Source organism: Beta vulgaris, chromosome 6, assembly GCF_026745355.1.
Source record: "Beta vulgaris subsp. vulgaris cultivar EL10 chromosome 6, EL10.2, whole genome shotgun sequence".
NCBI classification, from domain to species: Eukaryota; Viridiplantae; Streptophyta; class Magnoliopsida; order Caryophyllales; family Amaranthaceae; genus Beta; species Beta vulgaris.
Window position 1 is genome coordinate 70,672,347 of NC_079207.1, and position 14,662 is coordinate 70,687,008.

Below are 14,662 nucleotides of genomic sequence, written 5' to 3' on the forward strand. Positions count from 1 at the left end.
GTCTCAATTAATGAGTTTTTTCTTTCTTCTCAATGCCAATACACCAAAATAAAAGAAGTTGACTACAAATAAGTGAAATTACCAATCAAACCAAGTCTTAATCAGCCCACAATATGTCCTTAAATTAGTACAATAAGTCAAAAAAGTTAGGTCTTCTCCTTCCATTAAAATCAAAAACTCGTTCCCTTTTTCTTTAAAAAATATTAAATTTTAGCCCATTTTAAACTCCACCAATCCTTTTAAAACCTTTCAAAAGCTTAAGAAGACAATTTCCGACCACCCAAACACTTCCTTCTCACTGTTCATAAACTATATTACATTTAGCGGGAAATATACAGTTAACTCAAAAAATAAAATAAAGAACTTGTTCAATCATGGCAAAAAAAATCTCTTCCGTTTTTTTTGGGTCATAAAATCCAAACATGTCCTTATTTATTTCTATGACCTGTTTGGAAAAACTAGGAAATCTTTCATTTTCATCTTAACTTTCAAGTTTTAACCTTTTATTTTCCCCTCTCCAACAATCTCGGCACAACATACACGAAATTTTCCTCCATTTTCTGCTCCAACTTTTGTTGTTTTTTTTTTCTTCTGCTCACTAGTCAAATTAATAGTGAAATGAAATGACAAATTTCTATTTCCTAAAATTTTGTATTTATGCCCTTAATTTAAGTTACTGACTTTCACCTTTTTCTTTGCTTATTAAGATGGAGAAAATTTTCTAACTTGTTTAAAACTATGGGAATTTCAATTTCCTCTGTTTTTTCATAAGTTAAAACCCCAAAAACCCAGATTTTTTTTTTTTTTTCTAATTGTGTTTTTCTTAAGGAATTTATGCTGAAGAACATGCTAATTTCTGGGAATTCGAACTGGGTTTTTCTATGGAGCTATGTTGTTCATGTTTTTGGTTTCATTCTTCGGTATATTTTGAGGTAAGTTTGTGAAATTTTCATTTTTCTGGGTTGATGGAAATCATCCAATTTCAAGATGGGTGTTCACTGATTTCAATTGGGGTTTCTGTTTTTAGGTTTTCTGGTGAGAAATCTGTGGAAAGTAGAACACTTTTTGATGATATTTGTGCAAAATCTGATGTGGGTAGTACTGAAAATGATGATGAAAAGATGGGTTGTGATCAAATTGAGGAGAGAGAAATTCCCAAGTTTGATTCTGAAGTTGCAAATGTTTCCAATGCAAGCACAAGTAAGTACCAGTTCTTTGCTGGGAATAGTGTTTATGCATGCATTGAAGAGCCTCAAACTATGAACTTTACTGTCCAAGAAATGTTTGTTATTTCGCATGATGAATCTTCTCTTGAGCAAGAATCTCTTGAGAAAGATGATATTTCTCCTCAGATTGATTTTCCAGTATTTTCTGTTGATTTTGATCATAAAGTTGGAGTTAATTCTTGTTCATTGGATGATATTGGAGTTAATTCTTGTTCATTGGATGATATTGGAGTTAATTCTTGTTTATTCGATGATATTGAAGTTAATTCTTGTTCATTGGATCATAATGATTGTGTTAGTGAGTTAAGTGATGAAGAAGAAGAGGTTGAAAAACAGAGCAAAACAGAGAACTCTGTTTTTGATGTTAGTTTGAAAGTGGGAGAAGAAGGATTAAGTTGTGATCAAGATGAGGATGAAGAGATTATTGATCAAATAGATGAAATCGCGGCGAATTTCGATGAATTTCGTCCGTCTGTATCAGATAGTGATGATTTTTGGGCTAGCATTCATACATATGATGGTTTCTTAGTTAACAATGAGAAGTTTGATTCTGAATTTGATGAAATATTACATCACAAAAGTTATTCTTTAGCATTGGAGCCTGAAACTCCAATTGGTATTGGTGATTTAAGGGTGGATTATGATCAAGATAGTCCAAGCTCAATTGATGATTTTCTAATCAATGAGAATAATTTTCAATTAGATGATTTAAGTATGGATTATGATTATGTGGTTGATCAGAACAACTCCAAGGTAGATGATGTTAATGATGAATTCGAGCACGAAGATGTCGAATCTTCTTACATAGAACTAGAGCCGGAATCATTCTATTCAACTAACAATGCCAAAGAGCATAAGACTAAGGATGAACTATCCTATCCTAAGTACAACGAGATCGATGAAGAAAGCTCGAATTTAAGTGATTCGAAAGATTTGGATGGTAGTGACGAAGATGATCAAATGGGAGGTGATGTACTATTGGAACAAAAGGAATTGATCCGGCAAATGAAAAAGGAAATGAGGCAATTGAAGATAAGTGGGCTACCCACTATCTTAGAAGAATCAGAGTCTCCAAGAGTGGAAGAAGATTTGAGGCCATTGAGAATTGATGAAAGAATCGGACATAAAGATCGCATGGATGAAATTCAAACCTTCTACAGAAGGTATTTGGACAAGATGAGAAAATTGGACATTTTGAGTCAACAAACAATGTATGCAATTGGTAAGCTATCAACTATCATCTTAACTTAATCTTTTTGTTAGGTGATACTAGTACTTCTGTCTTCTATTATTAAATCTAACCTAAAAAGTAAATATATTCATATGTTTAACTATTTCAAAATAATACTCCATATGTTATGTAATCAAAAGCATTCCATGATGATCAATTTGCTTAAATGCTAGCATCATTGTAGGAAAGATACTATAATTAAGAGGAAGTATTCCCCTATACCCGGTAGGGGCCAACTCGTCACATACCATTTACTTGATATGATTAGATGTAGTCCAGATATGATATAATAGCTAACTGATATGATAAGATAGTGTTAAGATATGATATAAGATTTCAACTAATAATTCCCAAAATAAAAATATATGGAAAAAAAATAAATTATAATATTTTAACATTACTTTTGTCATAAAAATTACATAAATGCCATGATATTAGACAATACCGAGTATGGGAATATTATTGCTCCTATAATTAAGGTTGTGAAGGGAATATATGAAAATTAGACATGTCTAGACCTCCCTTTTCTAAGCTAGTTTTGCTGCTTTTCAAAATGCTACTACTAGTATGTTCTTGTGGTATTAATAGCGTGTTTTTACTATACTTTGTCTTTTTGCTTTTTCGCAAATTCTAATGTATAACTTTGATATTAATGATGTTATTAGAGATTATGAACAATTGATATTCTTAACATGGAGTCTAACAAGATTCTACATGGATGTTCTTTTTCCTACAAATGATCACCAAACATGATTAAAGTTTTCTAAAAGAATAAACTGCTTTTTCTTGATGAAATCACACCTCTTTTGGTGTTATCAAATGTTTAATAATTGTTGTGCTAGTTTCATTAGAGTTATATTTGACATTTTTTCCTTATTTCCCCTTTTTGTTTTCAAATCGATGAAATATTATTATAGGTGAGTTACAATTTTTAAAGAAATACTCCCTCCGGTTTTTATTAGTTTACCCGTATTCCTTTCTGGGATATCCTTTATTAATTTACCCATTTCTTTTGTTTTTATTTTTGGAATGGGACCACTAATTTTCCATCACATTCAACTTTAATATAAAATAATAGTTTTTCTTTCTTTCTAGTTTCTATATCCCACAACATCATTTATTCTAAAACTACGTGCAAAAGAAACGGGTAAACTAATAAGAACCGATTTCTCTCTAGCTTAAAAATGAATAATGTTGTAAGAAAATACTCTAAATAATAATAAAACAAAAACCAAGTGCAAATATAATACAATATCTTTTTGTTTTGATATATCATTCTTGAGAAACATAGATCACCTTATATTTTGGTATAAACAACAAAAACACTTTTACCTATGAAAATGAGCTTATAGTTGCATCACTTGTTAAGACAAATCAAACTTCCATGCATGCATAGTAGGGTATTGTATTTGTATTATATCTAATCTAGTTCCTTAAATTCTAGTGTAACATCAAAACAAAAAGGCGTATACTCCCTTTATATTTAATGTAAAAGAGCAAGATGCATGGCATTTAGTGCATTTTTTTCTCTAAAATTGTTTGTTCAGCCTGTCTTTTCTGTGGACAAGATTTTTTAGTGCATGGACGGGCCATGGTGATCACTCATGCATGTATGATGTATTGCCCCATCATGAGCCATGAGGGGGTGCTCACTGACCAATTAATGTCCTTTTTCTAATCCCTAGACTTATCATACCTCATCAATGAAAAAAGAACTAAATATATTAGTCCCACCATACAATAATCATGCAGACTTTTTTTTTTTTTTTTTTTTGAAATTTATTAATTCTTCCCTTGGACCAACTTTAAGAGAAGTATCACATTTTTGGGTTTTTAATTCATCCTTTCTTTTTCTTCCAACCAACCTTTCTTGATCAAAGTGGTTTGTATGGTTTTGCACTTCCATCTGTCTATTATCTCCTCCAAGTATGTTGATGTTGTTGCTAGTCCATTTTCATAGGCATAATGTGAGCCTAAAACATCTTTTTTCCACTTTTCTTTTTAACTTGTATGTTGAATTGTGTGATGATTAATGAATCTTTCTAACTGTAGTTGAATTTGATTTTGATATTATTAAAGGTTTTATGTCATCTTGCTAGAAGAAAGTAAAAAATTCTTTGCTTTTTGACCTCCTCCGGGTCAAAAAGTGTGATATACAAAGCAAAGTAGTTGTTAATCGTTACATTTAGACGGCGTTGTCCTTTTCACGTATAAATAGAAAAAGTTTCGGGAAAAATTAATCTGAAAATGGTCAATAAGTTCATACTTCCTCCTTTCTGTTTTAAATGAAACGTTTGCTTTTTCACGCAACCCAACACGCTTCTTTAATCATATATATCCTTAGTTGTGTACACATAAAAAGTATGAAAAAGTTATAATTTAATAATATGCATTGAGATGAATCAACAAGATCCCACTTGATTATGTTTTTCTTTATATAATGACGATAAATTAGAGTCAAAATTGATCAATGAACAGTGTCATTTCATCCAATGTTTCATTTAAAACATAATGGAGGGAGTATTGTACTTAATAAGCTTAATGACAAGTTGACAATTTCGATAGAAACTAACACGCTTAGATAAGAAATTTTTCAAGGAAAAAGGACAAAGCCTAATTGCAAAGTATGGTACAATTTGACATTGATCAAAGTTAATCTAGTTTTCACATTTTTTCCATGAAGAGTTAAACTTGCATCCTAAGCTTGGCCTTTTAATGCATTTGTTGTTAATACTAAATAAATTGAAATGACTTATTGTAGGTCTTCTCCAATTGAAAAACCAAGATCTGGCCTTGAACAAAAAGGTATCAGTTCCAGTAATTAAGTCACTTCTGGCTCAAAACTTCTGGTCTAACAAGCTAAGAAAGCATGAAGCTGATCCAGTACATAAACTAATTAGAGAATTGCAAAGGGACTTGGAATTGGTGTATGTTGGTCAGCTTTGTTTATCATGGGAGATGTTGAAATGGCAACATCATAAAGCTGAAGAGCTACAAGCTCATGATCCTGATGGATTTCGTCAGCATAACCAAGTTGCCGGAGAATATCAGAAGTTCCAAGTTCTCTTACAAAGGTTCACCGAGGATGAGCCCTTCCATCAAGGACCCCGAGTTCAACACTATGTTAAGAGTCGTTGTGGTCTTCCTGCCCTGCTTCAAGTTCCCCTTATCAAAGGTAGTAATATAAGTAATTTGTTGCTGAGATAATAAGTTGCTGAGATTATCTATGTTCCAAACTCATACTTGTAGGAAAAAAATAAGATTCAGGACTGATTAGGTCTAAATCAGTGTTAATGAGGTTAACAGATATAATCATAAGACGAAATCAGGGCTGGTCAGGTCCAATCACATCTATTCTTAATTCAGATAAGTTCACGCAAAGAGAACGCATCTAAGTGATGCAAATTCTTGTATAAAATGCCAGTCAGATGATTATTATTTAAAGAAAAGAACTTTAAAAGTTGCAGAAAAACATACAAAATTTTACTACAGTACTTAGAGTTAGGCAAACTACATAACAAGTTGGTGGTTTGAGTACGTGAGACAATCAAGTCTTCATATTAATGTGAAAGCATTTCGAATGCCTTGCAGATGATCCCAAGAACGAATGGAAAAGAGATGGGGAGGGTGTAATTTCAGTCAAAATGCTGAAGGAAGCCATTGGTGCATCAATGCGCGCATTTTGGGATTTTCTTCATGCTGATAAAGAAGAAGTTTGTGCAATACCTCTGATGGGTATTCATGGTGTTCAGGTTGTTCTCCAAGATCCTTCAGATACAGAGTTGCTAGCAGAAATTCGTTCGAGTCTTCAAAAGGTTAATCATCTAGCTTAACTTGTGATGTTCTTGTTCTAACAGAGCTGTAATGATCATAATATAATACTGACATGTTAATTTACTTGCAGAAGGAGAAGAGGCTCAAGGACTTAGTAAGAAGTGGGAATTGCTTAGTGAAGAAGTTCAAGAAGCATCAAGATCAAAGACTAAGCCATGAAACACTTGTTGCACAGGTGGAACTTCGTTTGGTCTCTCGAGTGTTGAGTATGCCCAAATTAACTACCGATCAACTCTTATGGTGCCATAAGAAATTGAACAAGATTGATATAATCGGCAGGAAGATCTACCTAGAGTACTCATTTTTGCTCTTTCCTTGTTAACCACGAGCTAGCTCCTCCTGATTTCGTAGGAGCTATGTTACTCAGACGGTACATCTCATCTTAAGCACTCGTGTCAAATTCTCTCGAACATGGTTATGAACATCTCGACTCTTCACTTTAGACCAAAATCATGGAAATTTTTGACAAGTATCTGTGTCCGATACAAAACACGAGTATCCAAGTCCAAGTAACATAGCATATGCATAGAAGTATTATAGAGAAAGCTTTGCCTGGCGCAAAGAATAGGGATTCCAACACCAATGTACAGAAAATTAATAATACTCAGCTTTTGTCATGTACGAAGGAAGTTTTATAAATTCCTTGTGTATGATTTTGCTGCTTAGATATTTAGGGGATAAAAGCACATGAATTATGTACAATAGGAAAGTTAAGCAATCAAAAATGATGCTGAACATCTTGCTGTACTTTCTTGTAGTAGCAGAGATCTGCAGCTTATGTTAATTTCATGTGCATTATGTTAATAAAAAGAAAATTAATTATAATCATGTGAATTATGTTTTTAATTCTATATACTTGTACTTTCACATGTTAAGTCATTTGCTCCTGTTTGCTGCTGGAGTGGGAGCAACTGAGATTCAGAAATGTGTTGCACATGCTATGTTCAAAGCTGTTTTCAGCAATAAAACACAAATGTCTTTATTGTTAGTGGATTTCATATTCATTCAATCAAAAACATGAATTGATATGCATAGCTACACTAAAAGTAAAGCTATATCAACTGTTCTAAATTTGTCCTTTTGAGTGTACTTTTTGTCTGGAAAATACTTCTATGAAGTATGGCTTGATATATGTACGTTACTATAATGCGTTTGAAGAAACTACTACAAGCTATCTTTCACAAATAATTGAAGCTCTATATGCATGCTCTGTCAATTGTCACTAACAATATGATGGATGGTAGTAGCCTAGTAGGTGCAGATAGTGATAATAGATTTGTATGTATTTTTTGTAGAAAGTATCATGATAATGCCCATGGTAATGAATGTTATCTTGAAATATGTGTTATTTTTTCATGAATTTTTATTACCATTTGATAGTTTTGAAGAAAAAAAAAATGAAAAAATTATATATGGACTCTGGAGATTGCAAATTATTACCATAAACATTTGGATGAGACTTTCTTCACAAATTTACAAATAAATGATTACTTGAATAGGCTGTGAGAATCTCGGGTACGTTGATATACCCTGAATTCAATGACAAGTTGACTTATCAAAAATCAACAAATTGAGTAAAATCGGGTAATAAAGTTATTAAAATCATGATTGAAATCTTAAAAGATTACAAGTTTATGATTCAAAATATGGTAGACGATTCGATTCACTAGTCTATACATTTCTTTTGACTAGCGAAAACCTCACAAATTTGGATTATGCTAACAAAGCAAATAATCATATATATTGTTAGTTATTGCAAATATAGTGTGTAAACAACTAATCCCCCCCCCCCAATTTTTAGGTTTTTTAACTTATAATTTTAGCACATTCAATAAAGATTGAATGCAATATATTGATTACACGTGTTTGTATAATCTTACGATTATACGATTTAATTTTACAATTAGATTACAAAGGTCATTTTCGATTTAAACTAAAATTCGATTTTAACAACTTCGTCGAGTAACATGTAGCAACAAGTTGGGTAAAACCATGTACAAGGTCGCAATATATAGGTCTGGTAAATCAGGTAACCTGAAAATAACAAGTTGCGTCGAGTTATAATCGATTTCAGGTTGTAATCGGGTTCGGCTCGGTGTCAGGTCGAATCACTTCAGTTATCAATCTTTTTCGGGCGAGTGTCGGTTCAGGTTCAAGTCATGGAATATCGAGTCAAGATCATGTATAGGTTATTATCAACTCGAGTACAAGTAAGGTTACATGTGACCTATTTTACCAAAATTTCAAGTGCAAGTAAGTTACAGGTCATTACAGATTAAGGTCGGTACAAGAACATTATTGTGATAACCTAACACTTATCATCACTTATTAGTTAAATATGGACTCCCATTAGGCTTTTGGGTCACCAACACAACATACATGCCATACCCATCACCACCTTTTTTGTTTCACTTCAAACAAGTTGTAAGTAGCACCAGCCCACAATCCAAATACTAAAACCTGAAACCATAGAACTCGGGTCGGGTAGTAAAATAACAGCCGTCAGATCTAGGGCAAAAAAAGAAAGGTTATTCTCCTTCCTTTATATCACAACCTCAAAACACCATCGTAAAACCCTTCTTCCGCTTCACCTCATTTCACCAAACCCTAACAGAGGAGAGAGAAAACTCAAAAAAACACAAAAATGGTGCAGAGGCTGACTTACCGTAGACGGCATAGCTATGCCACTAAGTCTAACCAGCATCGCATCGTCAAAACTCCTGGTATTATACTTCTTCACTTTCTCTCTCCTCTTTTATTTGATGTGATTTTTGTAGGTTAATTTAATCTAATCTTATGTAATCTGAGATTTTGTTGTTTGTTTTGATTTTGAATAGGTGGTAAATTAGTTTACCAGACTACTAAGAAGAGGGCTAGCGGTCCTAAATGTCCTGTTACTGGCAAGAGAATCCAAGGGGTAATTTCTTTGTTGTCATTTTTTTTCTTATGTTTTATTAAGGAAATGATTGATGATTTATAATCATTTTATTGGTATTTTGGTTGTCATATATTTATTTGATCATTTCGGTTTTTGTAGTTTGATGCGTTTATTTTTGTTGGGTGTTTTGAGGAAAATTAAGATAACCGATGCTGATATCTGTTTTTTTTTTTTGAATTCATTTTGTTGATGTTTGCTTGATTAAATTTGATACCTTTTATTTGGAGGATGAATATGGCTTCTTCTTTTTGTTGTTTGGTTAAATTTGTTGTTTTTGGCTATTTGTAGTGTTAGTGGAGATGTTAATTAATCTATTGATATAATCATATTAGTAGTAGGATTGTATGTTGAAGGGATTGTTTGTCGAATTTGAAAGCTGTGAATTGTTTGTCGAATTCGAAAGCTGTGGATTGTCGAATTCGAAAGCTGTGGATTGTTTGTCGAATTTGAAAGCTGTTGATTTTTTGGTTAGGAAAGGAAATGAGATTTACAATGCTTGCCCAATGATGGAAAATCATAAACATTGAGTGGTTGCATGTGGGTGTATCTTGTTATTAGGCTTTTCTCACCACCACTTATTCCTCTTCTCTTTACCATTAATCACTCCATCTATATCACCTTCCATTCATTCGTACTAATTCCATTATATACTATTATTATACTATCTACATAGGTGGTGGTGGCGAAAGCCTTTTGATAGATTCCTGCATGCTTATAGCCACAGATGATCTACTAAAAGCTATGAGATCTGAGGGCACTGACTTCTTTTAAAGAAATCTTTTTAATGCGATGTTGTTTTGGTTCAATTTGTGCATTTAACTTTAGTTAATTCTAGTTTGTTCTTGAAGATTACTTGCTCTACTTTTTAGAATTTGGAACGGAATTAATGGGAATATGTCTTCAGCTGTTAGTCCTGTGTTTTGTGGAAGAGAATCCTTTTTTTCTTCAAACTGGCATTTCAAAAAAATCTTTTTAATGCGATGTTTGGTTCAGTTTGTGCATTTAACTTTGGTTAATTCTAGTTTGTTCATGAAGATTACTTGCTGTACTTTTAAGGATTTGGAATGGTATTAATGGAAGCATTTCTTCAGGTTGTTAGTCCTGTGTTTTGTGGAAGGGAATCCGTTTTTATTTCCAACTGGCATTTTAAGCATGCAAATAATTGTTGAAAGATAGTTATGGTGTATCTGGATCCAATATTGGTTACATTTGATGCTACATTGTTAAGAAGTTTCATGCAAATATGATTTTGCTTGTGAGAGTGTATGTTGTTGAACTGGACAAGCTTAATGAATAGAATGCATGCCAGTTACTCTTGAATAATTGATATTATCTTTTAGAATGGCAGAATGTTTAATTTCTTTGAGTTCGGTCCATTTCTTGTAGCTAAAAGGCAGATATGTGCTTCTGTTGTTTTGCTTAGAGTTACCTAACGAATTTCCTTATGATGGAAATCAATATATCCTGAGCAGTTGCATATGGGTTCTTGTTGCTAAGAGTATTATTTACTCACCATCACACTTTCTTTAACCATCTCCCCTACCTCTTTTTATGCTCCTTGTCCTCCCTTCTCTCTCTCGAATTATTTTTTGTGATGGTGGTATGTCAATGGTTTTGGTGATTTCCATGTGCTGGAGATGCAAATGATTTGTTTAAAGCTATGAGATCTGAGGGCTTCTGGTAATTAGCACAATAAAGCTTCCTACATTGTAGCTTTTGTTTTTAGGAATTCGTATTGGTCTTCTGGTCTGTCTCAATCAACCATCTGTGATTTACTTGTAAGGGTATTGGTTTGGTATATTCAGTAAGTTGCTTGACGTAAGTTGGACCTAGATTGATTTATCAAATCACAGTTTATATTTGATGTCTTAGTTACGTGTCGTTTAATGAATTGTAGAATACAACCTCATGAAGTAGGTGATTAGCTTTCCGTCCTTTTTACTGAACTATTTCCCTAGTGCTGGAGAAATTTCATGAATGCATCAATATTTTGTATCCTAGACTTTTGATGTCGTAGTTTGGATACTCGTGAACACTGCATCTCTTGATGGGTTTTATATAAACTAAAATTATCTACATTTTGCAGATTCCTCACTTGAGACCCACTGAATACAAGAGGTCTAGATTGCCCAGGAATAGAAGAACTGTGAACCGTCCTTATGGTGGAGTTCTGTCTGGTAGTGCTGTCAGAGAGCGGTATGCTTCTTTAGTCATTACAACTCTCTTTGATTTTGAACTTTAGTTAATGCAAGTAGGAAATTGATAATATTTGCCACTAATATGCAGTATCATAAGAGCATTCCTTGTTGAAGAGCAAAAGATTGTGAAGAAGGTTTTGAAGATCCAAAAAACCAAGGAAAAGCAGGCCGGAAAGAGTTGAAGTTAGGAGCCATTGTATTTGATGGTAAATTTTGGAGCCTCATTGAGCAAACTATGGAACTTGGAAAGTGTGATGTGAAGGTCTTGAAAATTGGATTTGTATTTTACAGTTGGGGTTACTCAAGAGCGTAGTTGTAGTTGCACTTTGTCGACAATTCTGCCATTCTCTGTTATTTCTGTTCAAAATTTTCTTGGTTTTTATGTCAAATACATCTAAGATGAATTGTTGTGCAATATTAGATGATTGGATTTCTTTGAATCAGCAGTTGAGTTTGTAATTGTGGAGTTTGTGCTTGCTTTTTCTCTGGGTGGGTATGAAAATTTTAGGATGATGCTGAAATGGTAGTGTTACCTTGCTAGAGTGAAGCATGTTTTGCGCAAACGCCGCTAAACGAGGTCTTTACATTAATAGTGTTTCATATAATCATTCGTGAAGGGAAGTGAAAGATCTTATGGTTGTAGAAGCATCGTATTAGGAAATCTGTGGTGTAGAATTAGAGAGAATTCGGTTATCGGTTCGCTGCTTGGGCGTTTGAGATGCTTGAGTGGTGGATGTATCGACAGAGCAGTAGAGGTTTGAGATGCTTGAGTGGTGGATGTATCGACAGAGCAGTAGAGAGTTGATATTAAGTCGAGTGAAGTCGAAGATGATTGGTGAATATGTAGATAATGAAAATGGTTAAATAGCTAATTGTTAGCAACCTAAAACATGGAATATGACTCTCATGAGACTACGAGCAAAATCTGAAAAGACACTAGAGCAAATAACTTGGTAATTTTTTCTCTGACAAATTTACAAATCTGTATGTATGTTCAGCAATTTGATGTCTAGCCTTTCTCATGTTTTTTTTGAAGTACAGGGTTTGTGAAGACGTGAAAATCTTGGTTTATACAGCTTTAGTTGTTGTGGAAGACAGGAAAAAAAACCTTAGAGCCTGTTCTCTTCGGTATAAAACAGTTGAACTGATCTGAACTGAAATGAAATGAATAGTGATATGTGAGAGTAAAAGTATTGTCAAGAGTTGAACTGAACTGAAAATAAACTGGGGAGAACAGGCCCTAAAGTTTAGTGATAAATGAACTTTGTTGGGTCATAGTATTATTTGTAAATTCAACCAACAGCTTACATATTTACCAAGTATACGTACCAACTTCCACGATAGATGATAGTGCATCAAGCTTTGTTTATGACTTCCTAGTTTCTACAACTCATACACTACTTTTCCCATTTGTATATTACAATTAAATCGTAAATCATTGCCTCATCTTCTGCACCATATCCCCACAAGAAGTCAACTATTCCCCAAAACTTCATAGATTATAATGACACAGGATATTATCATATCAGCAACCACCTTCCTCCTCCTCTTTCTATCTCCTTCCTGGGGCAATGCCGCCGATACCAGCGTCCTCGACACCGAGGGCCGCCCACTCCGAGCCAAGTCAAGGTACTACATTCTTCCAGCGTCTCAAGGCCAAGGAGGTGGCATAACAGTGTCACAAAAAAACCAAACCACATTATGCCCCCTCTACGTTTCCCAGGAAAGCCAGGAAATTTACCTTGGCCTATCTGTATGGTTTCTTCCCAGCAAACACAACCAACGCCTGATTTACATCTCCTCTGACATCAACATCCTCTTCAATATGGTTAACATGTGCTTGCAGTCCGCCGCGTGGAAGTTGACGATTGATCATACAACATGGAGGAAGTATGTGGCTACTGGAGGAGCCATTGGAAATCCAGGGGAGGAAACGGTTAGTAGTTGGTTTAAGATAGAGAAGGTTAAAAGTGGGAGTTATGAATATGATTACAATTATAAGATTATGTATTGTCCAAATGTTTGTTCATTTTGTATGGTAATATGTGGAGATGTTGGTGTTTTTGTTCAAGATGATGGGACTAGGTTGCTTGGTCTTAGTGATCGCCCCTTTTATGTCATGTTTAAAAAGGCAAAATCTCGTATGAAACAGAAACAATATCATTATAATTTTTTGTGAGATTCTAGTAACACCTCCTATATATTTTAGGAGTGATTTTTTGTGGTTGTATAATAATTTGGTGTGATAGGGTCTTATGATCATCTAAGACTTACTTATTGGAGCACACATGACATACATGACTTGCACTCGAGAAATGAAAGCTTAAGTTTTGATTTTATTGATGCATAATGTCGGATCTAAGAATTCAAACTGAGGGTCCAAACTCTAGAATAGACTTTAAACATTATATCTCAAACTTGAAAATTTATGTAGCTCAATCAAAGATATTCAAGATTTGATGCTACTTAGACTTGGATGGTGGATCAAAGGATGGTATGAGGAATTTCCATACTCAGCCATTGATATTCAGCGAACTCCCTCGTGCCTTTTGTGGAATGGATTTGCTGCTGTCCATCCACCTATAAAATCGCTGTCTACTCCCATGATTTATTTGTAATCCCCCTGTTGTGAATCACTTGAAATGAAACGTTGACGACTTAGTCAATCTCTCGTTTTCAACCTTAGCCATAGGTGGTGTCTTGCACAACCATAAATATAATTTTATATGCTAGTTTTCATCCCCTATTCCATTCATGGAAATTAACTGTGCGGAAATCCTTGGCATTTTCAGAGAAACCATGATCTTAGTTTCATCGGAAAGCATAAAGAAAGAAAAGCTTATTACATTTTATTATCTAGATTTATAGATTTTAAAGAAAAGGAAAACTTTCAACAAGTGTACTTAACGAAGCTTCCGTTCTTGATTACATTACAAAGAAAAAACTATATATCTATAATATGAAATATGAAAAAAAAATGAAATATTAGCAACTACCACAAATATGAAAGCTAAATGACTAATAATAACAACGAATCAGCACCGTGACAACACTAAAAAGCTCTTTGCATTTTGGGTGATATTGAGTTCTATCACGAATTTTGTTTAGAAGTGATGTATAAGAATGTGAGAATTTAATATCTGCACTTTTAGTTTATGACATGCACATTTAAAAAATTATAAAAATATATAACATTAATTCTTTACATTTTAACACACTTTTCATTACATATCAT

The 14,662-nt window shown here is 33.7% G+C and overlaps 3 protein-coding genes across 3 annotated transcripts; all 3 read left to right on the forward strand.

The window, feature by feature from the left end:
* Window positions 1-201: 201 nt before the first annotated feature.
* On the forward strand, window positions 202-7,119 carry LOC104897920 (uncharacterized). The gene is made up of 5 exons (XM_010684888.4): window positions 202-932; window positions 1,028-2,448; window positions 5,219-5,632; window positions 6,049-6,272; window positions 6,362-7,119. Exons 1-5 carry the CDS (start codon window positions 835-837, stop codon window positions 6,611-6,613), a joined length of 2,409 nt encoding a protein of 802 aa, XP_010683190.2. The 5' UTR covers window positions 202-834; the 3' UTR covers window positions 6,614-7,119.
* Window positions 7,120-8,853: 1,734 nt separating this feature from the next.
* Window positions 8,854-11,873, forward strand: LOC104897921 (60S ribosomal protein L34). Its single transcript, XM_010684889.4, has 4 exons — window positions 8,854-9,014; window positions 9,129-9,208; window positions 11,316-11,425; window positions 11,516-11,873. Exons 1-4 carry the CDS (start codon window positions 8,936-8,938, stop codon window positions 11,607-11,609), a joined length of 363 nt encoding a protein of 120 aa, XP_010683191.1. The 5' UTR covers window positions 8,854-8,935; the 3' UTR covers window positions 11,610-11,873.
* A 764-nt stretch (window positions 11,874-12,637) lies between these two features.
* LOC104898080 (kunitz trypsin inhibitor 5) lies at window positions 12,638-13,797 on the forward strand. Its single transcript, XM_010685088.3, has one exon. It carries the CDS (start codon window positions 12,932-12,934, stop codon window positions 13,604-13,606), a length of 675 nt encoding a protein of 224 aa, XP_010683390.2. The 5' UTR covers window positions 12,638-12,931; the 3' UTR covers window positions 13,607-13,797.
* Window positions 13,798-14,662: the final 865 nt, after the last annotated feature.

Bases quoted from the DNA above. Each gene is read 5' to 3' on its own strand.
- LOC104897920 (XM_010684888.4), top strand. From the start codon at position 835: ATGCTGAAGAACATGCTAATTTCTGGGAATTCGAACTGGGTTTTTCTA. The intron at 933-1,027 runs GTAAGTTTGTGA...TTCTGTTTTTAG, and splicing joins ATTCTTCGGTATATTTTGAG to GTTTTCTGGTGAGAAATCTG. The intron at 2,449-5,218 runs GTAAGCTATCAA...GACTTATTGTAG, and splicing joins ACAAACAATGTATGCAATTG to GTCTTCTCCAATTGAAAAAC.
- LOC104897921 (XM_010684889.4), top strand. From the start codon at position 8,936: ATGGTGCAGAGGCTGACTTACCGTAGACGGCATAGCTATGCCACTAAG. The intron at 9,015-9,128 runs GTATTATACTTC...GATTTTGAATAG, and splicing joins TCGCATCGTCAAAACTCCTG to GTGGTAAATTAGTTTACCAG. The intron at 11,426-11,515 runs GTATGCTTCTTT...ACTAATATGCAG, and splicing joins GGTAGTGCTGTCAGAGAGCG to TATCATAAGAGCATTCCTTG.
- LOC104898080 (XM_010685088.3), top strand. From the start codon at position 12,932: ATGACACAGGATATTATCATATCAGCAACCACCTTCCTCCTCCTCTTT.